The 26,419-nt window shown below is 42.6% G+C and overlaps 1 protein-coding gene across 1 annotated transcript; it reads left to right on the top strand.

Annotated features, from left to right (window-relative positions):
* The first annotated feature begins 413 nt into the window (after nt 1-413).
* CCNB2 (cyclin B2) lies at nt 414-25,655 on the top strand. The gene is made up of 9 exons (XM_069596359.1): nt 414-1,626; nt 3,480-3,608; nt 3,714-3,827; nt 13,910-14,080; nt 14,375-14,533; nt 16,183-16,419; nt 16,716-16,856; nt 23,808-23,918; nt 25,382-25,655. Exons 1-9 carry the CDS (start codon nt 1,603-1,605, stop codon nt 25,490-25,492), a joined length of 1,197 nt encoding a protein of 398 aa, XP_069452460.1. The 5' UTR covers nt 414-1,602; the 3' UTR covers nt 25,493-25,655.
* Nucleotides 25,656-26,419: the final 764 nt, after the last annotated feature.

Here is a 26,419-nt window from a genome sequence, read left to right as displayed (position 1 = left end):
TCTTGAGAGTCCTTTGGACAGCAAGGAGATCCAACCAGTCCACCCTAAAAGAAATCAATCCTGAATATTCATTGGAAGGACTGATGTTGAAACTGAAACTCCAATACTGTGGCCACCTGATGTGAAGAACTGACTCATTTTAAAAGATCCTGATGCTGGGAAAGACTGAAGGCAGGAGGAGAAACAGACGACAGGTGGATGGCATCACCGGCTCAATGGACATGAGTTTGGGTAAGCTCCGGGAGTTGGTGATGGACAGGGAGGCCTGGCATGCTGCAGTCCATGGGGTCGCAAAGATCTGGACACGACTTAGTGAGTGAACTGAACTGAAGAGGAAACAGGTGTAGTCATGTTAGATCCAAGAGAAGGAATTTAATTCAGATCACTTTATTTAAGGCTCATTAGTACCTCAGTTGGAGAAGGAAATGGCAACCCACTCCAGTACTCTTGCCTAGAGAATCCTGTGGACAGAGGAGCCTGGTGGGCTGCTGTCCATGGGGTCGCACAGAGTCGGACACCCCTGAAGCGACTTAGCAGCAGCAGTACCCCAATAACAGAGAGATAAACCATTTTTTAAAGAGTAGGAGTGATGGGAAATCTTGCTCAAATTCTTAGATGGAGCCTATCATCAGAAGTCATTTCACTACCTTTACTGTAAGCCTTTGACCCTTCCTTTCCTCTCCTCTTTCCCCTTCCTCTCCCTTTTTCTTTCCTGTTCCTCTCCCTTTTTCTTTGCTCTTTTCTTGTCTTGACCTGATCCTCCCACCCTGCTGCCCAAAGCTGGATCACACTTCAATTGTCTTTCTCATTTTAAAATCTTCAGCACATCATAATTTATTCGACAAATATTTACTGAGCAACGATCACAACACACACGAAACAATGTGCCAGGTTCCGCAATACAATGAAGAGCTTACTTGAATCACAAGTCACATAAACCGCATTTATCTTTTTGTCCCCATCTCCTAAGAATCTTTGCTTTAGAGTTAACGCCACAATTCCGGCTCCTTAAGCACACATTTGCATCTCAACCACCTAACACAGCGCAGCCCTAAATGACCCATAGGCGCCTGTTCCACCACCTAGGCAGGCCAATCCGACCTAACTTCAACGCAAAAGTTATGGAAGAAGAGGAAATATCAGAAATGGTATTTTAAGGGTGTTCCCTAGAACCAACTTCCGCGCACCCTGTACAAACGCAGACATCCGTAATTGAGGTCGCGTCAAAATCCAGACAAGACGTCCTAAGTCTGCTTTTCCAATGAGAAAATGTTTATCTTAGGAGCCGAGATTTTTTTTAAAATAACACCAAGCAGAAAAAAAAACGTTGTTATGACAACAAACGGGTCTGGAAAATTCAGCCAATCTGCCTGCGGAAGGGCCTCTTGACTAGCCAATGGGAAGAGTGCGTGGTTCGTAGGGCCGCCCAATGGGGGCGCGAGCGGCGCGGTATTTGAATCCTGGAACTAGGCGACTTCTCGAAGATCCCCAGCTTGTGGGCCCGGAGCGCAGTCGTAACTGCGCGGCGGAAGCTAGTGCTCTCTGTGTCCAGTCCGAGTCCTTCCCTGGGCGGGGCCGCCACTCTTGCCTGTCCGTTTCCTCATGGCGCTTCTCCGACGCCCGACGGTGAGTGGACCGGCGACCCTCCGCACGGTCCTGGGCCCGGCCGCGCTGCCTGCTCTGCCGACTCTCTCTTCTCTTTCTCCTCGGCTTTGAACTTCGTCCCAAGCTGCGCCGTTTTCCTCTTCCTGCGGGCGGCCTGGGCCCTAGGGCCTGGCCGGCCCTGAGGCCTATCCCCGCCGGCTGACTTCTCGCCTTGCTTCCGCTCTCCCGGTGCTGGCTCCTGGCCTGGCCGTCCCTTCCGCGGGGCGAGGGGAGTATAGGAAAACGCCTCGGGCCTGGCACTTGTCAAGCGAGTCCCTGGAGCGCTGGGCCTAGGACTGGGCAAGCGGTCCCCGAGAGCGCTTTGTTGCTGAGTTATCTAAATACAGCTGCTTGGGGTTTTCTTCCTCCTTCAGTCCTTGCCAGCTAAGGAATCAGCTGTGGGGAAGGGGAGAAAGACGAAGAAATTCAGCAGGCTGAAAAATATTTCAGATGTTTAATCAAGCAACAGCTATGGATGTTTTTCAAATGTTTGCACATTTCACTTTATATGAGTTTCCTGTTAATTTCTGCACGCGAGGTCTTACAAGGCTAAGTTCGCCAATGTATGGGCTTGCCCCTTTAAAAAAGTAATTTCCTTTACTCAAGTGTAATAGAGATATTATTTGGAGCCATATGGCAGACTGAAAGAAGGTCCAAATTCATTTATTTCATCTTTGCAAAAAACAAAGCGTTAATGGTAGTTTGGAATTTTCTATGGGTTTGAATTGTACCTGGATCTGTTTTTTTCCTTGCTGAAAAGTAGAGGGCCCTGACACACCTGAGCTCCATCCTCCTGGCTGTAGGCTTGTTAAAAGCTGCTGATTTCCCCTTCCAAATGGATTGACTTAGATTACCACTTCAACCCACAGGAAATTTAAAACACTTTTTAAAATGGGCAGTGACTTGAACAGTGTGACTTTTGAGGATCCTAGTAAGTTGAATACATTCTGTATTTAACTGTAATACTTTTGTGAATCTGAGTCAAGCTGATAAGTAATTTTTGTCTAAACTACCCCATAAAGTACTTTCATAAATTCCCTTCTATTCAGGTAAGGCTTGCATTTTCCCCTGCCCATTTGTCTATTCTGGTAGGTCCATTCAAATCCTCTGTTGGAAAATATGTTAAGATTAGGACCCCTGATTATCAAGAATAGTACATGCTGTTTTTTTTTCTCCTGAAATGTTTATCACATATAATAAACTTTTCTATGTAAAACTTTTCTTGTTTTTACTAACAAGTTTCTGTTTCTAAGTGCATTCTGTCTAACGCATGTTAACAATTTTTATTTCATACAATTAACACTTTCTCTGAATTTGAGATAAAACTATTTTACCCATGAAAACTTTTCTTTCTAAATATCCCTAATAAAAGAGAGCTTACATGCTATGGCACCCTCACAGCTAAAAGGCTGTCTTTAAAGATGTTGCCAATCTGAGCACTTATTTGTAGAATCAAAACCTAGTTTAGGTTTTAAATGTCTGGCTTTTAAACAGCTTTTTAATATTGCATCTTAATTGCACCTGTTACTCATCTCTGTCCAGGAAGTTTTTTAAATAGATGCCATTCATATACAGGGTCCATATAGGAAGCTCTTAGTGGGATTAAAAAAAAAAGTGAATGAGTGTATTTGCCTAATTTAGTGTGATGTTATAAATAGAAAGTAGCATTTTCAGACTTCCTAAAATTTACCTTTCTCTCTGGCAGATAGACCTCAATAAATTCACCATTGCCAAATCAATTCTGAATCTGAGGATCTGACACCGGCAAAGTATTGTAAATTATCTCAACTTTGAATAATTTTTTTCCTTGTGTTTTTGTTTTGTTTTTTTTTTAGGTGTCCACCGATTTAGAGAATAATGACACAGGAGTTAATTCTAAACCTAAAAGTCATGTGACTATCAGGCGGGCAGTTTTAGAAGAAATTGGAAATCGGGTTACAACCCGAGCCATACAAGTAGCTAAGGTAACAACTGTGAGGGCTGCACCTCTGCACACTAGGCTGACCCTGTAGAGCACTCAGTGGCAACACAGGCTGTCTTGCCCTCTTCACATTTCTTTTTCATTTCAGAAAGCCCAGAACACTAAAGTACCTGTTGCACCCACCAAAACAACAAATGTCAACAAGCACCCAAAACCTACTGCTTCTGTGAAACCAGTGCAGATGGATGTGTTGGCTCCAAAGGTAGGAAGTTCTGAATTTACAAACATACTTAACAGAGTAGCCAGTTTGGGGCTATGGTGTAAGGGCACCTTTATCATCACTGCTGCTTTTGAAGAACATTGATAGCAGGAGCTCTGCTTTAAGACAACAGTGTAGAAAATGAACATCTTTGTAGTAATTAACATAATGTTATGACCTTGAGTAACAAAGTTAAATACCTTAATACCTAAATAAATTTCATGATCTCAGAGGAAAATTTGATAGATTTTATTAAAAATAATTCACTAGAAGAATGAACTTGCCTGCGAAGGTGGTGGAAGCTTACCATTATGAGACCTTCACTCATGGGAGAACAAAGTAACGCCAGGATGGTATTGAGAGATTGTAGTCTCCATGACTGGTTAGTTCAATTAAAGTTAGAATGGTAGTGGACGCACTGGCCTGTTCATCTTCCACCATCTTCTAGTTCATGCGTGCTCTCGTTCATAGATTACATAAAGTCATATAATTACAGTGAAGCAAGCACTGTTGTAAGTGCTGACAATACAACAATGACTACTCTTTCTAGTTCAAGATATTTATATAATTGTTTGCTTGAAATTTTTTGGTAAAACATTGGACATATTGGAGAAATAGGTTGAGTACTTACTATACACATCCAGTTGTGTTAAGGCTGTGTTAAGACATCTTGCCTTGAGGAGACTTATCTATAGGGGGCATTTGTACCTGAAAATTAAATATGTAATCCGAGGGCACGATGCTTGGTACCCACAGGCAATGGATGACTGAATGCAGTGTCCCATCTAAAGGAGGGAGAGAATCATGGGGGATGGAGTGGTCAAGGCAGACTTGCTGAAGTAAGTGGGATTTTTAGGGATAGAGAAAAGCTGATAGGAAAGGTGGAAACAAAGCATCAGTGGGGATCAAGGCACCAAAGAGGGGATAGGCCTATAAGTTATGTCCTTCAGGGCAAAGAGTCAGCAAGTCTAAGTTGGATCAGAAGGTTTGTGTGAGGAGGCAGGCAAAAAGTTGGACAGAAGATTGCAGTTGGATTTGAAGGCCTTGGAATTTGGGTTATATCCCATTAGGCAGAGGGGAATGTATGGAAAGTTTGGAGGAGGAGATGAAAGCAGTGATGAAAGCAGTGTAGGGTGGCCATGGAAGGGATATGTTGGGTGTCTTGGGCCGATGGTGTCTTGAATAAGCCTGGATCTCTCCTAAGTGCCCGCCCATTTACCAGTGTCAATGTGCATGCTAAGAAACAACCTCAACGTGCTGGGATGTCCCAGAACTCCTTTCAGGGACATCATCCTGTATTCAGAAGGAATCCTTTGGGTATGCTGCTTGGAGTGGAGTGAGACGCTTAAGCACTAGAGTAGTTAATCCTGAAATTTTGGGAGAAAACTATGTTTTTGCTGACTCATGAGGCTTTGGCAAACAGTAGTTTGAAGGAAGGAAACAGGCTTTCTGCTTGTCTCTTGTTTGCTGGGCACTGGGAAAACAAGGTGAGTGAACCAGCTTCCTATTCCCAGGAGGCTCCCAATCAAACCTGGAACATCAAAGTCAAGGTGTGTGCTGTAATACGTTGTGGCAGAGGCAGATGTGGTCTTAGGAGACATACTGGGGAGCGGCGGCTAGAAATTCGGAGGTGGCTTTAGATTTACAAATCTGCTTGAAACACTAAATGTAGTGATGGTCATTATTCACGGATAAGAAGAGTTTATGGTCTAACTTTCCCTAAAACAAAAACTATATATAAAAGGAAATGAGCATGACTATTCATATTAAAAGAAGTGTCTTTTATTTTTAATTATATGAGAAACAGGGATAAGCAAGACAATACAGACATGGTGGAGCGCATAGAATAACGGGTCAGTTCATTTTTACTATTCTCCCCACCCTCAAAATTCTACTCCATTGCATTCCCTAAAGGTAATCTCAGTAGTTGACTTTGTCTTTCTGCAACTGAGTGTGCTTGTCTATGCGTATATACACAGTTACTGCTGCAAATCGTGAACTCTGATTGGAATCAACAGGTTTTCTTGGAGTCCTTCCTTATTGCACTGAGTTGACATTATCTATTATAAATCTAGCAAATAAAAGAACCCTGGGGCTTCTCTGGTGGCTCAGTGGTGAAGAATCTTCCTGCCAGTGCAGGATGTGGTGGTTCGACCCCTGGGCTGGGAGGATCGCACGTGATGCGGAGCAACTAAACCTGGGTACCAGCAACAAGAGAAGCCACCACAGTGAGAAGCCTGAGCACCGCAGCTAGAGAGTAGCCCTAACTCCCTGCAGCAAGAGGAAAGCCCGCACAACGAAGTCCTAGCGCAGCTCAAAGTAAAGTATAATTTTAAAAAATAACTGTTTCAACAAAACTTGTGTAAATACCTATATATTTGCATGTTTATGTTTTATTTATTTATTTGGCTGCATTGGGTCTTAGTTGTGGCTTGTGGGATCTTTTGTTCCTGCGTACAGCCTCTCTAGTTGTGGCAGGCAGGCTTAGTTCCCCCTGGCATGTGGAATCTTAGCTCAGCAACCAGGAATTGACCCACATCCCTGCACTGGCAGGTGGATTCTTAACCACGGGACCACCAGGGACGCCCTGCATGTGCATGTTAATCGGCTCTCTTAACAGACCGACTCATTAAATGTTGGTGCTGGGAGAACTCGGGTAGCCTTTTTTCATCTCCACACATCCTTTGGCAAAGAACCACATCTCAAGTTCAGCACAGTCTCACAACTTTATTATTTCTGAGACTGCTTGTCAGTTGTCTCTGACAACTCACGGAACTCATTCATCAATCTAATGTGAAGCTTTTGCTCTAGGACCACTTTTGTGTTGGACAACCAGCTGACCCATGTTATCTTTGCATGCAGCAGACACTGGACAGTTTGGCCAGTGCACAGTTGGCTCACAGAACTTAGGTTATTATCTCCACAGGCAAGCGAGATCTTAGAAAGGATTTTATAATAATTCAATTATGTTGGAGTCCAAAAGGAATGCTTTCAAGAAATTCTAAATTAAGGCCCAGAGCAATTATCCTTGTCTTATCCTGGTGGCTTTATGGATATGACTAAACTTAGGTGTGCTTCTGAGTAGAAACAGGTGAGTATTCAAGCTGCTAAGGCATCTGAAGTACATAACTTCTGTCTTCTTCTTCTTTAAAATTTATTTTTATTTGTTTTTAGCTGGATGATAATTGCTTTGCAATGTGTTGTTGGTTTCTGCTGTACAACAGGTGAATCAGCCATAAGCATACATATATCCCCTCCGTGCACCTCCCTCCCACGTCCACTCCACCCCACCCCTATAGGTTGTTACAGAGCGCAGGGCTGGGCTCCCTGCGCCACGCAGCAACGTCCCGCTAGCTGTCTCTCTTTCCCGCATGGTGATGTGTACATTTCAGTGCTATTCTCTGTTTGTCCTGTCCTCTCTGTTCCCCCGATGTGCCACAAGTCTGTTCTCTACGTCTGTGTGTCTGTTCCTGCCCTGCAGATAAGTTCATCAGTACCATTTTTCTAGATGCCATATTTATGCATTAATATGCGATGTTTGTTTTTCTCTTTCTGACTTATTTCACTTTGTATAACAGGCTTTAGGTTTGTCCACCTCTGTTCATCTGACTCAAATTCACTCCTTTTATGGCTGAGTATATTCCATTGTATATCTGTACCACAGCTTATTTATCCATTCATCTATCAATGGACATCTAGGCTTTTTTCATGTCCTGTTTATTGTATTAATAAGTAGAGCTGCAGTGAACATTGGGGTATATATGTTGTTTTGAATTGTGGTTTCCTCAGGGTATATGCCCAGTAGTGGGATTGCTGGGTCACATAGTAGTCTTATTTCTAGTTTTTAAAGGAATCTCCATATTGTTCTCCATAGTGCCTATGTCAATTTACATTCCCACCAACAGTGCAAGAGGGATACCTTTTCTCCACATCCTCTCCAGTATTTATTGTTTGCAGATTTTTTGACGATGGCCATTCTGACTGGTGTGAGATGGTGCTTCACTGTGGTTTTGATTTGCATTTCTTTAATAATGAGCGATGTTGAGAGCATCTTTTCATGTGTTTATTGGTCATCTGTATGTCTTCTTTGGAGAAATGCCTCCAAAGAAGGTCTTCGCCAGTTTTCTGATTGTGTTGTTTTTCTGATATGGAGCTGCAGGAGCTGCTTATATAGTTTGGAGATTAACTCTTTGTCAGTTGCTTTGTTTGCAGTTATTTTCTCTCATTCTGAGGGTTGTCTTTTCATCTTGTTTATTTCCTTTTCTGTGCAAAAGCTTGTAAGTTAAATTAGGTCCCATTTGTATAGTTTTATTTCCATTAGTCTAGGAAGTGGGTCAGAGAGGATCTTGCTGGTGATTTATGTCAGAGTGTACTGCCTGTGTCTTCCTGTAAGATTTTTACATTTTCTGGTCTTACATTTAGGTCTTTAATCTATTTTGTGTTTATCTTTGTATATGGTGTTAGGAAGTATTCTGATTTCATTCTTTTGCATGTATCTGTCCAGTTTTCCCAGCACCATGTGTTGAAGGGGCTATCTTTGCTTCATTGTATATTCTTGGCTCCTTTGTCAACAATAAGTTGCCCATGGGTGTGAGGGTTTATCTCTACACTTTCTATCCTTTTCCATTGGTCTGTATTTCTGTTTTTGTACCAATACCATACTGTCTTGATGCCTGTAGCTTTGTAGTATACTTCTGTCTTCTTAAACCAGGCTTCCTGGTACTGATTGCCCCTCCTGGGGAGAGTAATGATGATTATCCCTAAAAAGGAAACCTTAAACTGAAGCTGCACATACTTATTAAAACGCACATCTGATTCCAGTCACTCTTGCTCAGTGCCTTCAGGGTATTCGCTTCCCTTTGGATGAAATCTAAACTCCCTAGCCAGGTTCTCGCTCACCTTTCCAGTCTGTTTCTGTCACCTCATACGCTACGCTGTCCATTCTCAAATCAGTGCTCAGTCCCCAGACTTGCCTTTATTTCGTGGCTTCCCCTGGGACTTTGTCCCCATGTGCCTTTGCCTGCTCAGTGAGTTCTGCGCTCTCTGAAGAGCTTACTAGTTTTCTCCCTAGGACCTCAGGTAACTTTTCTTATTCCTTCTAGTAGTTCTTAAATTCTTGAGTAGGTGAGGTATACCTGTGTACCTCTTGCTCACCTGGCCCTTCCTCAATTCAAGACCTTTTGTTTAAGAGGGAAGGGCATGATTTGAATTGCTACATATCCTGTGGCTGTTACTGTTTTCTTCTCTAAGACTGGAAACTGTAACCGTTGAGCTTTTATGTAAGTTAAATTTGTTTATTATCCTGCCTTCTCTTTCTTTCTATATTTTATTGTTTTAATATATATTCTTACAGCCTAGCAGTCCTAGGCTATACTTTGAGAAGTACCTCTTATCCTTAAAAAAAAAAAAAGTGATGGTTTATTTATGCTTCATTACTAAATGCTTGTTTTAACTCCATACAATTTTAATTTGTGTGATTTTTTTTTTTAATAATCACCCAGTCGTGATAAGAAAATAAAATACTGGGTGTCTGCTTGCTCAGTCTTTGCTTCCTCCTGTTTTATTCATAGGCTGGAATGTGCTTTCCTGCTTTTTCGTTGTTAAATAATTTCTCAATTTAGAATAAATTAGTTGATCAGAAGAAAACATTACACTTGCTCAAGAGGGCACTGCCAAAGTGAACTATCAGTTCTAGGAATCTCTGAACCTAGGTGTCTTAAGTTTCTAACAGTCAATATTTACTGAACCCTACTATATGTCAGGGGGCCTTCCCAGGTCTAGCAGTGGTAAAAAAAAAAAAATCCACCTACCAAGAGACACAAGACATGTGGGTTCAATCCCTGGGTTGGGAAGATCCTCTGGAGAAGGAAATGGAAACCCAGCCCAGTATTCTTGCCTGGGAAATCCCATGGACAGAGGAGGCTGGTGGTATAGTCCAGTGGGTGGCAAAGAACCAGACATGACTGAGCAGCTATGCCAACAAAAGTGTGTCAGGGATGACATAGGCATTTGAGAGGCCTTAGTGGGCAAAGTCAGTGTGAATACATGTAAGGTCATAGAACTTACATTCTGGTAGAAGTAGAAAATAATATGCATAATATATAAATAAAGTCTGTGATATATTGTTGTTCAATTGCTAAGTGGTATCTGACTCTTTTGATCCCATGAACTGCAGCACACCAGGTTTCTCTGTCCTTCACATCTCCCTGACTTTGCTAAAACTCTTGTCCATTGAGTCAGCAATACCATCCAACCATCTCATCCTCTGTTGCCCCCTTCTCCTCTTGCCCTCAATCTTTCCCAGCATGGGGGTCTTTTCCAATGAGTTGGCTGTTCGTATCAGGTGGCCAAAGTATTGGAGCTTCAGCTTCAGCATCAATCCTTCAATGAATATTCAGGGTTGATCCTTTAGGATTGACTGGTTTGATCACCTTGTTGTCCAAGGGACTCTCAAGAGTCTTCTCCAACACCACAGTTTGAAAGCATTAATTGTTCGGTGCTTAGCCTTCTTTATGGTCCAGCTGTCACATATATAACTGACTATCGGAAGAACCATAGTCTTGACTGTATGGACCTTTGTTGGCAAAGTGATGTCTCTGCTTTTTAATACACTGTCTAGGTTTGTCATAGCTATTCTTACAAAAAGCAAGTGTCGTTTAATTTTCTGGCTGCAGTCACTGTCTGCAGTGATTTTGGAGCCCGAGAAAATAAAATCTGTCACTGTTTCCACTTTTTTCCATCTCTATTTGCCATGAAGTGATGGGACTAGATGCCATAATCATAGTTTTTTGAATATTGTGCCAAGTTTTTTTGAATGTTTTAAGCCAACTTTTTCACTTTCCTTTTTCACTATTATCAAAAGTCTCTTAAAAAAAGAAAGTCTCTTTAGTTCCTTTTCGCTTTATGCCATTAATGTGGTATCATCTGCATTTCTGAGGTTATTGATATTTTTTCCTGCAATCTTGATTCCAGCTTGTGCTTCATCCAGCCTGGCATTGTATGGTTTACTCTGCATATAAGTTAAATAAGCAGGGTGACAATATACAGCCTTGATGTACTCCTTTCCCAATTTGAACCAGTCCGTTGTTCCATGTCCAGTTCTAACAGGTTTCTGAGGAGGCAGGTAAGGTGTTCTGGTATTCCCAGCTCTTTAAGAATTTTCCACCGTTTGTTGTGATCTACACAGTCAAAGGCTTTATTTTAGTCAATGAAGCAGAAGTAGATATTTTTTTGGAATTCCCTTGCTTTTTTTTGTGATCCAGTGGGTGTTGGCAGGTTGGTCTCTGGTTCTTCTCTTTTCTAAATTCAGCTTGAACATCTGGAAGTTCTCAATTCACTTATCATTGAAGCCCAGCATGAAAGATTTTGAGCATTACCTTGCTAGCATGTGAAATAATTGCAGTTGTGCAATAGTTTGAACATTCTTTGGCATTGCTCTCTTTGGGATTGGAATGAAAACTGACCATTTCCAGTCCTGTGACCACTGCTGAGTTTTCCAAATTTGCTAGCATATTAAGTACAGCATTTTTACAGCGTCATCTCTTAGGATTAGAAATAGTTCAGCTAGAATTCCATCACCTCCACTAGCTTTGTTTGTAGTGATGCTTCCTAGGGCCCACTTGACTTCCCATTCCAAGATGTCTGGCTCTAGGTGAGTGATCATACCATTGTTGTTATCTGGATCATTAAGACCTTTTTCATACAGTTCTTCTGTGTATTCTTGCCACCTCTTAATATCTTCTGCTTCTGTTAGATCTATACCATTTCTGTCCTTTGTAGTATCCATCTTTGCATGAAATGTTCCTTTGGTATCTCTAATTTCTTGAAGAGATCGCTAGTCTTTCCCATTCTGTTGTTTTCCTCTGTTTCTTTGCATTGTTCATTTAGGAAGTCTTTCTTATCTCTCCTTGCTATTCTTTGGAACTCTGCATTCAGATGTGTATATCTTTCTTTTCCTCCTTTGCCTTTCGCTTCTCTTCTTTTCTCGGCTATTTGTAAGACCTCCTGAGGCAACCACTTTGCCTTCTTGCCATTTCTTTCTCTTGGGGATGGTTTTAATCACTGATCCTGTACAATGGTATGAATTTCCATCCATAGTTCTTCAGGCACTCAGTCTGTCAGATTTAGTCTCTTGAATCTATTCGTCACCTCCACTGTATAATCGTAAGGGATTTGATTTAGGTCATACCTGAATGGCCTAGTAGTTTTCCCTACTTTCTTCAAATTGAGCCTGAATTTTGCAATAAGGAGCTGATGATCTGAGTCACAGTCAGCTCCTGCTCTTGTTTTTGCTGACTGTATAGAGCTTCTCCATCTTCAACTGCAAAGAATATAATTAGTCTGATTTTGGTATTGACCATCAGGTGATGTCCTTGTGTAGAGCTGTCTGTTGTGTTGTTGGAAGAGGGTGTTTACTATGATTGGTACATTTTCTTGGCAAAACTGTTAGCCTTTGCCCTGCTTCTTTTTGTACTCCAGGGCCAAACTTGTGTGTTACTCCAGATATCTCTTGACTTCCTACTTTTGGATTCCAGTCCCCTATGATAAAGGACATTTTTTTGGTGTTAGTTCCAGGAGGTCTATGTAGGTCTTCATAAAATAGTTCAGCTTCAGCATTAGTGGTTGGGGCATAGACTTGGATTATTGTGATATTGAATGGTTTGTCTTGGAAATTAACCAAGATCATTCTGTTGTTTCTGAGATTGCACCCAAGTACTGCATTTTGGACTCTCTTGTTGACTATGAGGGCTACTCCGTTTCTTCTAAGGGATTCTTTTCCACAGTAGTAGATAAAATGGTCATCTGAATTAAATTCGTCCATTCCCGTCCATTTTAGTTCACTGATTCCTAAAATGTAGATATTCGCTTTTGCCATCTTCTGTTTGACCACATCCAATTTACCTTGATTCATGGACTGAACATTCCGGGTTCCTGTGTAATGTTTTTTTTACAGCATCGGACTTTACTTTCACCACCAGACACATCCACAACTGGGCGTTGTTTGCCTTTGGCTCAGCCACTTCATTCTTTTGGAGCTATTTTCTCTGTTCTTCCCAATTAGCATAATGGACACCTACCGACCTGGAGGGCTCATCTTTCATTGTCATATCTTTTTGCGTTTTCATAGTGTTCATGGGGTTCTCAAGGCTAGAATAGTAAGTGATTTGCCATTCCCTTTGCCAGTGGACCACATTTTATCAGGCCCTGACTTGCCCTTCAGCCACCTCATGTAGCTGGATGACATGCCCTGTGCCCTGGTTGTCCCCCTGCTGGTCCTCATTGAGTGTGTAAACCTTCACTGGCCATTGAATGTTGGTCAATGTGCCGTCCGGGGGCCAAAGCAAAGGCCCTGCTGGAGTCGCCAGGGAGGGGCTCTGAGAAAGGCTGGAACTGATGCTGAAGGACGCCCAGGAATGGCGGGCACCCCCACCTCACTGCTGCCATTGGCCACCCTGGGGCCGTTCCACCACCCAGGAGCAGAGGGCACCCTGGCCTCTCCTCTGTGGTATATTAGGAGGTTATAGATTCGTTGGGTAAAACACTAGAGAGATGAAACGTGTGTGTTGGGGGGGCATTGTAGAGACAGATGGCAATTTTAAATAGGATAAATCTAATTGAAAAGGTAACACTTAAGCCAAACTTGAGGAAGTACGTGAGGGAATTACCCATGTGGCTACAAGGACTGAGCCTTCCCGGAAGAGGGAGCCTGCTTGCGGTGAGGGAGGCATGTCCAGCAGGCTGGTGAGGAGCAGACAGTGGGGAGAGAAGTAAGAGATGGATTAGCAAGGGAAGAGGGAAAGGCCTACACTGTGAGGACCTGGGTTTTCATTTTGAGTGAAATTAGAGCTTTTTCTTTTTTGCCTAAAGTACATTTTTAACTGAAGGATGAGACCATTTTTAAACAGAAGAGTTTATCTCCAAACACTTCATCTACTTGAATTATTCACCTCTTACTCTGAAATATATTTGTTGGGGCTTTATTATTTATAAAAATGTGTATGATGCTTTTAAACCAGTTGACCCTGCATTTGTGATCAAGTCTCCTCCTAAGGTAGTGACACATGTGCTTTCCCTTGTGGATGCAGGGTCCTTCTCCCACACCTCAGGACATCTCCATGAAGGAAGAGAACCTCTGCCAAGCTTTTTCTGACGCCTTGCTCTGCAAAATTGAGGATATTGATACTGAGGACTGGGAGAACCCGCAGCTCTGCAGCGACTATGTAAAGGATATCTACCAATATCTAAGGCAGCTTGAGGTGAGGGGGCCTTTGTGGTTTGGTTGTACAGCAGTGTGGAATCTGCCACACAGCTGGGAAGGAAATGAAATTTGCTTTTTTTTTTAAACTTAAATTTATTTTTTATTGAAGGTATAGTTGAATTATAATGTATTAATTACTGCTGTACAGCAAAATGACTTGGTTATATATACATATATGTTGTTTCTTATAATCTTTTCCATTATGGTTTATCACAGGATATTGACTATGGCTAAAGCAGGACCTTGTTGTTCACCGAAGTCAGGTTTTTAAACTTTTCAATTCCACCAACAGGTTCTGCAGTCCATAAACCCATATTTCCTAGACGGGAGAGACATAAATGGCCGCATGCGTGCCATCCTGGTGGATTGGCTGGTGCAGGTGCACTCCAAGTTCAGGCTGCTGCAGGAAACGCTGTACATGTGTGTTGCCGTCATGGACCGATATTTACAGGTGAGCACGCTGTGGGGACTCTGCGCAGAAGAAAAGACCAAAGGCCAGTTGATGAGATGCCAAAGAACTTCAAGTGCTAGGAAAGGCTGTAGTTCAAGCATGTCACACTTCCAGGAATGCTGACCATTGCTGTTAGGTCAGCCTGCTGAAAAGTGCCCAGAGGAGATGCTGTCTCACCACAATCATTCATCAAAGGAGATAAACCAGCAGATGGTCTGAAAGTCTATCTGAAGCCCATGGTGGCTTTGGAGGCTGGTTCTCCAGGCCCACTTGCACAATTTCCATAGTTCAGTACTCTTTGGTGTTAAGCTCTCTTATATGAAAAATGAAGAGTTTTACTAGAGAACTTAATAGTTTCCAGCCAGTTGTAGCATTGAATCACTGTAGAAGAGGGAAGAGACAGTTTTCTTAAAAGGGTTGGAGGGATCTGTAGGGAGTATACTCAGAGTGTGCGGTCTAAAGCAAAGAGGAAGGTAAGAAATGAAGCTGAGAGGCAGAAGTAACCATCAAAATATCTACCAGTAATGCAAGAACACTGACTGAGAAGAAATGCCAGACCTTAACCTCTAGTGTGTTATCTACCAACTGGTAGTCCTACAGGTAAGGATTTATTGATTTATTTTCAATTAATTTATTTGGCTGCACCAGGTCTTAGTTGCAGCATGTGGGATCTTTAGTTGGAGCATGTGGGGTCTGGTTCCCCAACCAAGGATTGAACCCAGGCCCTCAGCATTGAGAATTTGGAGTCTTAGCCACTAGACCACCAGGGAAATCCTAAGGTTTTATTTATTTGAAGTCAACATTTATAATATAGGTGTAGGTCAAATACAATGCTGCCCAAACAATACAGTAATAACTGTCTTGATAATAATGACCCTGAGAGTCTGCAAAATGCTAAGCAACCATAGAGCCATTGGTTTTCATTGTCCAAAAATCCTCAGTGGTATAGAAAGCATTGTCATATTTTTGGCAGATTTTCAATAGTGAGAGTTAAAGCAAAACACATAAATTCCTAGTTTAAAAATAAAAGTCAAGAGAAGCACTTACACTCTAGATTTAGATTTCCTCTGACACTGAAGCATTTCTGGAAGGGTCTTCAGGCTGAATAATAAGTGTACTTTTGGTGAGGATTAAAGGAATGCTTGAGGCCCCCCTTCCTTGGCCCTCCTCACCTGTTAAACGCCTGCTTTTTCTGTTGGCCTCATCGTGACTCAGACCATGCTAAGTGCCACATTGGGGCTTCCCCAGACACTCAAGCCAGGACGATGCGTGCAGAGTACTGCCTGGGAGCTTGGTCTTCAGGCTAATTCTTCCCTGTTAGCAATTCACCGATCTAGGGCTAGTGTCTGCATCTCTTCTCAGGCCATCTAATTGTGAGGGAAAAAATATGTACTGCCCAGGATTTTTGTGAGGATTCCATGAGATGATTAAATGTCAGCCCTGTGCCTGGCACAGAGCGAGCACTCCATGACAGGCAGGTGCCACGGGCTGTGGTGGTAACTGTGGTCAGTGCTGAGGTTCCTGGGCTTTAAGAGAGATGTGAGCAGGGCTGATGTGGGCTTCTCCAGGATTTGGTTTCCTCTCACTTTCCTCCACGCAGAGCCCCTGTTCTCCTTGGTTAAGACTTCTGACACATTTTTCTTCTTTAGGTTCAGCCAGTCTCTCGTAAGAAGCTTCAGCTGGTTGGCATTACGGCACTGCTCTTGGCTTCCAAGTATGAGGAAATGTTTTCTCCAAACATCGAAGACTTTGTTTACATCACTGACAATGCTTATACCAGTTCTCAAATTCGAGAAATGGAAACTCTGATTTTGAAGGAACTGAAATTTGAGCTGGGTCGACCGTTGCCGCTACATTTCTTAAGGCGGGCGTCAAAAGCTGGGGAGGTAAGTGCCTCCAGTTCTCTAGGAGACTTTATTTTGCTGTTTGTCGTCTCATCCCAGAAATGATCCAGTGAACGGAAAGCTTATGAGTTGATAGGAAGCATTTCTTAGATAAGTCCTAACACTTGTCAGTTCTTCAAAGACTTTATGTTCTGTGTTTGTAACATGCTGTGGAACAGAGCAGTGCCTGGGAAGGAAAAGAGAGTTCAGTGGCTTTGAGTTCCTAGGTCTTCACCCAGAATTTTTCAGGAGAGTAATAACAGACGTGCTTCTCTCCATTTCCGGCTGTTTTTTTGTAGGTCGATGTTGAACAGCACACTTTAGCCAAATACTTGATGGAGCTGACTCTTGTTGACTATGACATGGTACACTATCACCCTTCCAAGGTGGCGGCAGCTGCTTCCTGCCTGTCCCAGAAGGTTCTAGGCCAAGGAAAATGGGTGAGTATTGAGTTTAAGAAGAAATGTATTAGCTATATTTTAGGGCCTCTTGATATGAAATGTATTAGCATTTTCACAGTGCTGTCCTTGAAACAGCTGTTAAAATTCCACAAGCTTAAAAGAGCCGCTGGAATGATGCAGGTGGAGACTGGAGGACTATGCCATGGTATTTTACACATGTTGTGTTACAGCATCGTCAAGAGTGAGGAAGGCCACTGAGAACTGATACAATAAGATTTCTGGGTTATTTTGTTAAGTGAAACAAGCAAGTTGTCAAGCACATAAGACAAAGTAGGGCCAAGACCTGATCTTGTTTAGATGGGTAAAGATGAACTGAGCCACTTTCAGGGTCATTCAAGTAGTCAGAGATGTCAGCTGCTCCCTGGGTTCTTGTTTCGAACACCAAAAAGGATAGCAGTGAAACATAGGGGGCGTTGCCTGCGGTGAGAGTCAGAGGAGCGCTTTTGTGGACGAGCCCGCTCTTGACCGCCACTAAACAGTTTTATTTATTTATATTTTTTTAAAAAAGCACTTATTTATTTGGCTACACCAGTTCTTAGTTGCAGTATGTGGGCTCTAGTTCCCTGATGAGGGATCCCCTACATTGGGAGCACAGAGTCTTAGCTGCTGGACCACCAGGGAGGTTCCTATTAAGCAGTTTTAGAGTTCACAGACAGCAGAGCAAACACATTAGCTGAACCCAGGAGGCGATAAGACCCCATCTTATCACAAGATCACAAAGCCAAGGCAGATCCATGTGGTTCCAACCTTTGTCTGCATGGCCTGTGATGGATACGTGCAAGGCACCATGGTGAACCTGTTCCTCTACACAGTCGATAGAGTTTACATTTTACATAAGAAAGAATGGAAATAAGAGAGAGGGGATATGTATGTGTGTGATGTATTTGCTCATTTTTCAAAAAACATATAAATGGAAATGAATGAAGATGGGTACCTCTGGGTGTGGGTATCAGAGTAGAAGGTTGAGGGTGGGGAAGCAGGACTCCTGGTTGTAATTTTTTATTAGCTTCTTACAACAGTAATGTAACTGTTTTGACTTTTGAACATTCTATGCAAATCCTGAACTGGAATTAACCCAAAAAATGTTACTATATATTCAGAGTGGTAACAGAGAGAATAATTAATTCTGGTAGCTTTGGAACACAGCATTCTGACTGTGCATCTATAGTGGGATGTGAAGGTCAACAAAACAAAGGAATAAAAAATGTCACATATTTAAAGCTTTCTTAGGAGGTTTACTAATCTGTTAATAGGAGATTAATAGTAGTCTGTTATAATTCTGAAACTATGTTGTAGGATAAAGCAAATAAGAGTAGAGCTTCCTTGGTGTCTCAGATAGTAAAGAGTCTGCCTGCAATGTGGAGACCCAGGTTCTTTTTCTGGGTCGGTAAGATATCCTGGAGAAGGGAATGGCAACCCACTCCTGTATTCTTGCCTGGAGAATTTGACAGAGGAGACCATCTATGGGATTGCATAGAGTTTGACATGACTGAGCGACTAACACTCAAAGCAAATAAACATTCGTGTTAAAGATAAAATGTTGTTAACAATTAAAAACAAAAGGAAAACCCTATAATATTAATTGTTTTAGAAACATCAATAAATCCATAATGAAAGGACCAGAAAGAGTGATAACTCAGTAGCAATGAAGATGCCTAGTGCTCACATCTTGGATACTCAAGGCATGACCCACCAGGAACTAGAGCTCCTTTCAGAACTATGGTAGGGGGAAGTACATGGTGAGCCTAGAGCAGTTTATAACAGGTAGCAAGCAAATTCTCAAACATCAGTGGGGATACATCAAAAGAGGACATAGAAACTGGCTTGGAAGGTTTCCTTCTGACTGCAGTTGAGCATTAAAAAGAATTATGATCCAATAGATTATAATGTATTAAAAAATGCATGAGTCCATAATGATAAAAAAGGAAAGAAGGAAGATGAGGAAGGGAGTTAAAAAAAATTCAGTAGAAAGCCAGTTAATTAGAATTAATGGTAGAGATAGAAACCTACCATTTTTAAACCCCCGGTGATAACTGATTCCAGCAAGGATCATTAATTGATGCTTATAAGCATTAAGTAAAATAATTTTGGAGAACGAGATTCATATTGTTCTCCAAATATCACCCCTCAGTTGCATAATGATTCTGAAGAAAACCTGTATCTTTGACAACCTGACTTGACCTCCTTCTCATGCAGTAGGAAGTATGCATTTTCCCCTATAGAGAATTCATGTCCAAAATGTTAGATATGAATCTAGCCATCAGGAAACAGACAAATACAGAATGTGGGACATTTTCAAACCAACGGGCCTGGATCCTTCAAAAAAGTCAGTGTCATTTAAAGCCAAGAAAATGGGAGTTTGAAATTAAACACCAAAGACAACAACCACCAAATGGACTGTGTGTACCTTGATTGGACCCTGGATATATATATTTTTAAAAAATCTGTAAAATATATTTTTGCAGCAATTGGCGAGATTTGAATATTGACTGTATATTATGGAACTGTTGATGTTTCTTATGTGATAAAGTTATTGTGGCTAGGGAGGAAAATATCAATACTTTTTAGGAGATACTTGTGAAACATTTAGAAGTGACGTGTCATGGTGTCTGCAACTCACTTCCTTTTTATAATTTATTTTTATTTATTTTTGGCTATGCTGGGTCTTGTTGCTGCATGCGGGCTTTCTCTAGTTGTGGTGAGTGGGGGCTACTCTATAGTTGTGGTGCGCAGGCTTCTCATTGCAGTCCTAGGGTGCACATATTCCAGTAGTTTCAACTTGTGGGCTCTAGAGCGCAAGCTCAATAGTTGTGGCACACGGGCTTCTTTACAACACAGCATGTGGAATCTTCCTGGAACCAGGGATCGAACCTATATGCCTTGTATTGGCAGGCGGCTTCATAACCCCTGAACCACCAGGGAAGTCCTACGACTCACTTTCACATGGTTCAGCCATTTGATGGCTTAAAAAATCACAACTTTTGCTGAACCATGTGAAAGTGAGTTGCAGATGCTATGAGTGAGTGGCAGGGGAGAAGAGGAGGAGAGAAAGTGGTGAAGTATTAAGAACTGATGAATCTGCACAAAGAATATATAGATATTCATTATTTTATTCTTTCATTTTTTCTATAGATTTGAGATTATTTGACATAAAAATAGGAGGCAAGGATGGGGAGGTGGGAGGGAGGTTTAATAGAGGGGCATATATGACATGAGTTTGAGCAAACTCCAGGAGATGGTGAAGAACATGGAAGCCTGGCGTGCTGCAGTCCATGGGGTCGCAGAGTCGGACAATGGTTTATTAACGCTGTTGTATAGCAGAAACCAACAAAACATTGTAAAGCAATTTTCCTCCAATTAAAAAAAATAAAAAATAAACACACACGAAATTGGAGACAAAAAAGTCACTGGTCCATGTAGGGCACATGATCTTGGTACCAGTGGCCCATTTTAGTCAATTAGAGTTGCTTCCTTGGCTCTCAACCTATCAACTGTAGGCCTCCCTGTTTACTGGCAGTTAATATCAAAATGCCAGTAGCCATGTGTTACATCAGATTCACTCTTGCTTACTTCTTTTTGCCTTTTAACTATTTTAGGATTAAGGTTATTGTGGTTTATTTATTGTGGTTTATTAAGGATATTGTGGTTTATTTTCCCAATTGTACATATGAAAGTGGTGTGTTTTAGCTTTTAGAATTTTATCACAAACTGAAATCATCAGGTTACATATCTTTATGCAGAATAAGTCTTACTCTCAGTCAACAGCCATCTTTTTTGCTTAAGTTTTGTTCTCTGGGAGGCTGGGTGTACATGCTTCTGAGTGTTGTGGGTTTTCTCGTTCTTAACTATGAGGGCCCAACAAGAGAGCCCTGTGTGTTGTGTGCTCAAGTTGCTTCAGTAGTGTCTGACTCTTTTGCAACCCGAACCCTATGGGCTGTAGCCCACCGGTCTTCTCTGTCCATGAGATTCTCCAGGCAAGAATACTGCAGTGGGTTGCCATGCCCTGCTCCAGGGGATCTTCCTGACCCAGGAATCAAACTTGCGTCTCTTGTGTCTCCTGCATTGGCAGGTGTTCTTTACCACTGGTGCCACCTGGGAAGTCAGTTCTTTTGGGTTTCATAGCTTAGATTGCTGCTTATGGCCCAGTGCATTTCTTTTTTAAAAAGATCTATTTATTTTTGGCTGTGCTGGGTCTTCATTGGTGAGCGTGGGTTTCCTCTAGTTGCAGCACGCAGGGCTACTCTCTAGTCCCTGTGCATGGGCTCCTTATTGCGAGTGGCTTTTCTTGTTACAGTGCATGGGCTTAGCTGCCCTGTGTCGTGTGAACTCTTCCTGGACCAGGGATTGAACCCGTGTTCCCTGCATTAGCAGGTGAATTCCTTTTTTTGTTTAATTGAAGGATAATTGCTTTACAGTATTGCCTTGGTTTCTGCCATACATCAACAGGAATCAGCCATAGGTATACATATGTCCCCTCCCTCTTGAACCTCCCTTCCACCTCCCACCCCATCACACCCCTCTAGGTTGTCACAGAGCCCTGGCTTGAATTCCCCGGGTTGTAAAGCAAATTCCTACTGGCTATCTGTTTTACATACGGCAGTGTGTATGTTCCCATGCTTCTCTCTCCACATTTGTCCCGCCTTTTCCTTCCCCACTTGCTGTGTCCATAAGTCTGTTCTGTATGTCTGCATCTCCATCCCTGCCCTGCAAATAGCTTCACCAGTACCATCTGTCTAGATTCCATATGTGTGTGTTAATAAACGATATTTTGTTTTTCTCTTTTTGACTTACTTCACTCTGTATGATAGGCTCTAGGTTCATCCACCTCATTAGCACTGACTCAGATGCTTTCCTTTTTATGGCTGAGTAGTTTTCCATTGTACATATGTACCACAGCTTCTTAGTCCAGTCATCTGTTGGTGGATATCTAGTTTGCTTCCATGTCCTAGCTATTGTAAATAGTGGTAGTAGATGGATTCTCTTTTTTTTTTTTCAAATTATTTTAATTGGAGGCTAAATACTTTACAATATTGTGGTGGTTTTTGCCATACGTTGACATGAATCAGCCACAGGTGTACATGCATCCCCCGTCCTGACCACCCCCCCCCCACCTCCCTCCCCACCCCATCTCTCTGGGTTGTCCCAGAGCACCAGCTTTGAGTGCCCTGTTTTATGCATCGAGCTTGCACTGGTCATCTATTTTACCTATGGTAATATGCATGTTTCAGTGTTATTCTCCCAAGTCACCCCACCCTCTCCCTCTCCCACATAGTCCAAAAGTCTGTTCTTTACATCTGTGTCTCTTTTGCTGTCTTGCATATAGGGTCATCATTACCATCTTTCTAAATTCCATATATATGTGTTAATATATTGTATTGGTGTTTCTCTTTCTGACTTCACTCTGTATAATAGGCTCCAGTTTCATCCATCTCATTAGAACTAACTCAAATGCATTCTTTTTTATAGCCAAGTAATATTCCATCATGTATATGTACCACAACTTCCTTATCCATTCGTCTGCCCATGGACATCTAGGCTGCTTCCATATCCTAGCTATTGTAAACAGTGCTGCGATGAACACTGGGGTACATGTGTCTCTTTCAATTCTGGTTTCCTCGGTGTGTATGCCCTGCAGTGGGATTGCTGGGTCATATGGCAATTCTATTTCCAGTTTTTAAACACATCTCCAGACTATTCTCCATAGTGGCTGTACTAGTTTGCATTCCTACCAACAGTGTAAGAGGGTTCCCTTTTCTCCACACCCTCTCCAGCATTTATTGCTTGTAGACTTTTGGATCGCAGCCATTCTGACTGGTGTGAAATGGTACCTCATTGTGGTTTTGATTTGCATTTGTCTGATAATGAGTGATGTTGAGCATCTTTTCATGTGTTTGTTAGTCATCTGTATGTCTTCTTTAGAGAAATATCTATTTAGTTCTTTGGCCCACTTTTTGATTGAGTTGTTTATTTTTCTGGTATTGAGCTGCATGAGCTACTTGTATATTTTGGAGATTAATTCTTTGTCAGCTGTTTTGTTTGCTATTATTTTCTCCCATTCTGAAGGTTGCCTTTTCACCTTGATTATAGTTTCCTTCGTTGTGCAAAAGCTTTTAAGTTTAATTAGGTCCCATTTGTTTATTTTTGTTTTTATTTCCATTACTCTGGTAGGTGGGTCATAGAGGATCTTGCTGTGATTTATGTCAGAGTGTTCTACCTGTGTTTTCCTCTAAGAGTTTTATAGTTTCTGGTCTTACATTTAGATCTTTAATTCAAGTTTATTTTTGTGAATGGTATTTAGAAAGTGTTCAAGTTTCATTCTTTCACAGGTGGTTGACCAGTTTTCCCAGCACCATTTGTTAAAGAGTTTGTCTTTTCTCAATTGTATATTTTTGTAGCAGGTGGACTCTTCACCACTGAAGTCCCCCAGTTTATTTCCTAATCCTGAACCCTTTTCCCTGACTGCCAGGATGGATATCTGGGCTCTCAGCTTCCCACTGGACGCTGCCGAGCTGGGCTGTTAAGTGGGGACTGAGGCGTGCCGTTACGGTCAGCCCTTTTGAGGCTGTTTATACGTGTCCCTCTTTCCTTCCCCTTTCAGTGTGGTGACAGAGGCAAGCCTGAAAGCTTTGTTAGTTGAACTAACCTACTTCCTGTGCAACCTTCTTTAAAATGTAATTATTTGGGATCTTCGCCATTTGATTGAGCTGAGAGTTTTTATAGTGTCTTAACTTAGTCCAGCTCAGAGCCAGAGTCATCCTGGGTTTACTGGCAGCTTTGTAAATACCATGATAGTGGCTGAGACTGAGGCTGAATTTCCAGCAGGGAAGGATATTTTTATAGCTTTTACATCACTAATGTCAGCATATGTAAGATGTGCTCTCCTAAGGGAGAGGGGATTTCATCTCGCGGCTGCTTTGCGCTGTGTTCCAGAACCTAAAGCAGCAGTATTACACCGGCTACACAGAGAGCGAGGTGCTGGAGGTCATGCGGCACATGGCCAAAAACGTCGTGCGTGTCAACGAGAACATGACCAAGTTCACCGTGAGTACTCTTCCCGCAGCTGGTCAGACTCGAGGTTATGGGTTCAGGGTGTGAGAGGGCGGGTGTGTATGTGTTTGCATCTTCATGTAAATACTCGGGCATGTGTGTGAGTCTGTTTCACATGTTATATTTCTCTAGTAGACCAGGGGCTGGAGCATACTGATAAACCCCGAGTGCTGACGGCCTTTACAACAAGGTAGACAGGCTCCCTGTGTCCAGCCCGAGGCAGCTGTTCAGTGTATTACCCGTGTCCCACCCAACTTTCTGGGGAAGGCGCACCACAAGCCGGGAATGCTGGCCAGCACGTAAGGGCCCAGCTCGAGTGGCCCTGTGGAAGGCTTGTGTATTCGGGTGATCTCACACAGGGCCTTTGTCCAGCATCTTTTAGGACAGTGACTGAGAGGGACTGCCCAGGTGGCACTAGTGGTAAAGAAGCCACCTACCAGTGCGGGAGACATAAGTGAAGCGGTTCAATCCCTGGGTGGGGAAGATCCTCTGTTCTTGCCTAGAGAATCCCATGGACAGAGGAGCCTAGTGGACTCCACTCCATAGGGTCGCAAAGAGTTGGACACAGCTGAGCAATTAACACTATACAACACCTGAACAGCAAGCCTGGTGAAGGAGGCGAGGCAGGCAGCCCATTCAGGAAGAGTCCTGGGGGCTGGCGTCTGTCTCTTTATGGCCCATCTGAGAGGAGAAACCAGGGGAGACAGGGTGCTGTCCTGTGCCTGTGTGATGCTGAATATCAGGGCTCACCCAGGGTCTGGTGACGAGAGCAAGACATCTATACCGAGTGTCCTCACGGTCAGGCGTGCGTCCTCCCTTGTAGCTTCAGCATGACTTAGCACACCAGCGAAGCTGGTGTTTTTGGTCCTGAGTGTCCTCTGGGACCTGAGCACCAGTTACCGCTCATCTTTATGGCCAGTTACTGCTCCAGTGCTGGTGAATCTGTTATGTCCCAGTGGCACTAGATAGGATAAACAGCTCCTATCTCTACCCCTTGTGAGAGAAAGCCTGCTCTCTGGACCTTGAAATCGTTTGTTCCCCATCACCTGTGCTACCAGCTGGGTTTTATCCATTCCTAGGCATGGCAGGAAACTGCTCTAGAACAGTGGTCACCAATGTTTTCAGCACCAGGGACCAGCTTCGTAGAAGACAATTATTCCATGGATGGGATGGGGGGCATAATTTCGAGATGACTGAAACACAGTTACTTTCATTGTGCACTTTATTTCTATTATTTTTACATCAGCCCCACCTCAGGTCATCAGGCATTAGATCCCAGAGGCTGGGGACCCCTGCCTAGAGCACTTGTGAACTTTAGTGGTTTGGCATCATCATACCCTTTGGAAATTGTGGATCTGGCCCTTTGATACTTGTAAATTAGACTAGGAATAAGGTATAAGGTTGGGGGCATCGTGGGGGGCTCCTGATGTGTGCTTAACCGCAGATGACTTCTGCAGGCTGTCAAGAATAAGTATGCAAGCAGCAAACTCCTGAAGATCAGCACGATTCCTCAGCTGAACTCAAAAGCCATCCAGGAGCTTGCCTCACCTCTGCTGGGACGGTCCTAGGCTCCAGAGCCCTGGGGAAGAGTGTGTCGTCTGTGCACTTTGTCTTGCTGATCTGGAATTCCTGAGTTTGTATATAGTCCTCTGGTCTATTGCATGAAACCTCTTAGACCAGTTTTCTAAATGTATATTGAGGAAAAATAAAGCTATCGATTTTCTTAAGGTATCCTGTGTGTTTGTGTTTGGGTATTCTATACTGAAGAAGTCAATAGAAGCCTTGCTATGACTAATTTCTTTTTGAGCTGTTATGATTGTTATATTTAGATGTGGGGAAGATTTAAACCATTTTCTCAGAGAAAACTAGAACTTGGCTTCAGTGAATACTCAACTATTCCTAAACTGTGAATATGAGTATTGGTTCATTATAGAAAATTTAAAATGGGAGAATAACCATGACATTCTCTTTCAAGATCATACTTATCTATCCTCTAATTCCTGTACAGGAGCACCTGGCCCACTAGGGTGATGGCTTCCAGACGTAACCCTCCTGATGTGTTTCACGCGAAGGCACGGGTTGAGACAGGAATACCAGTGCCAAGGGGCCACAGCTGGAAAAAGGAAGCAGGCCTGTGACATCTTGTTAAAGGTGAAACTTGGGATGCTTGTTTGTTCCAACGACATTATGGTTTACATTTTTTTCCCTTTGGTGGGCATTTGATTACATTTAATACTGTTTTCTAAGAGGGAGTACATTCTCAGTCTCCAACCACTAACCTGAAAAAGAAAAAAGTCTCTTATAGCAACAGCTTCCTAAACTACTAGTTCAACAAGAGGATAATTGATTTTCTGAGGGACAGGAGTTAGATACATTTGGGAAACATTGCAAATTCATGTAACATTCATAAAGGCTCAGAAGCTTTGCACTAAGCTCATTTAATGTGGTTTCCTCAACCTAGAATGTGTTAAAAGCTGCCTCCTGCAGCACCGAGG

This window comes from Ovis canadensis, chromosome 7 (assembly GCF_042477335.2).
Source record: "Ovis canadensis isolate MfBH-ARS-UI-01 breed Bighorn chromosome 7, ARS-UI_OviCan_v2, whole genome shotgun sequence".
NCBI classification, from domain to species: Eukaryota; Metazoa; Chordata; class Mammalia; order Artiodactyla; family Bovidae; genus Ovis; species Ovis canadensis.
The sequence above is the reverse complement of the archived record's forward strand: the minus strand, read 5'-3'. Positions and strand labels throughout refer to the sequence as shown.

Excerpts from the sequence above, each read along its gene's own strand:
- CCNB2 (XM_069596359.1), top strand. The coding sequence starts at position 1,603 with ATGGCGCTTCTCCGACGCCCGACG. Across the intron at positions 3,828-13,909 it reads TGGATGTGTTGGCTCCAAAG|GGTCCTTCTCCCACACCTCA; the intron begins GTAGGAAGTTCT and ends TTGTGGATGCAG. Across the intron at positions 14,534-16,182 it reads TCATGGACCGATATTTACAG|GTTCAGCCAGTCTCTCGTAA; the intron begins GTGAGCACGCTG and ends TTTCTTCTTTAG.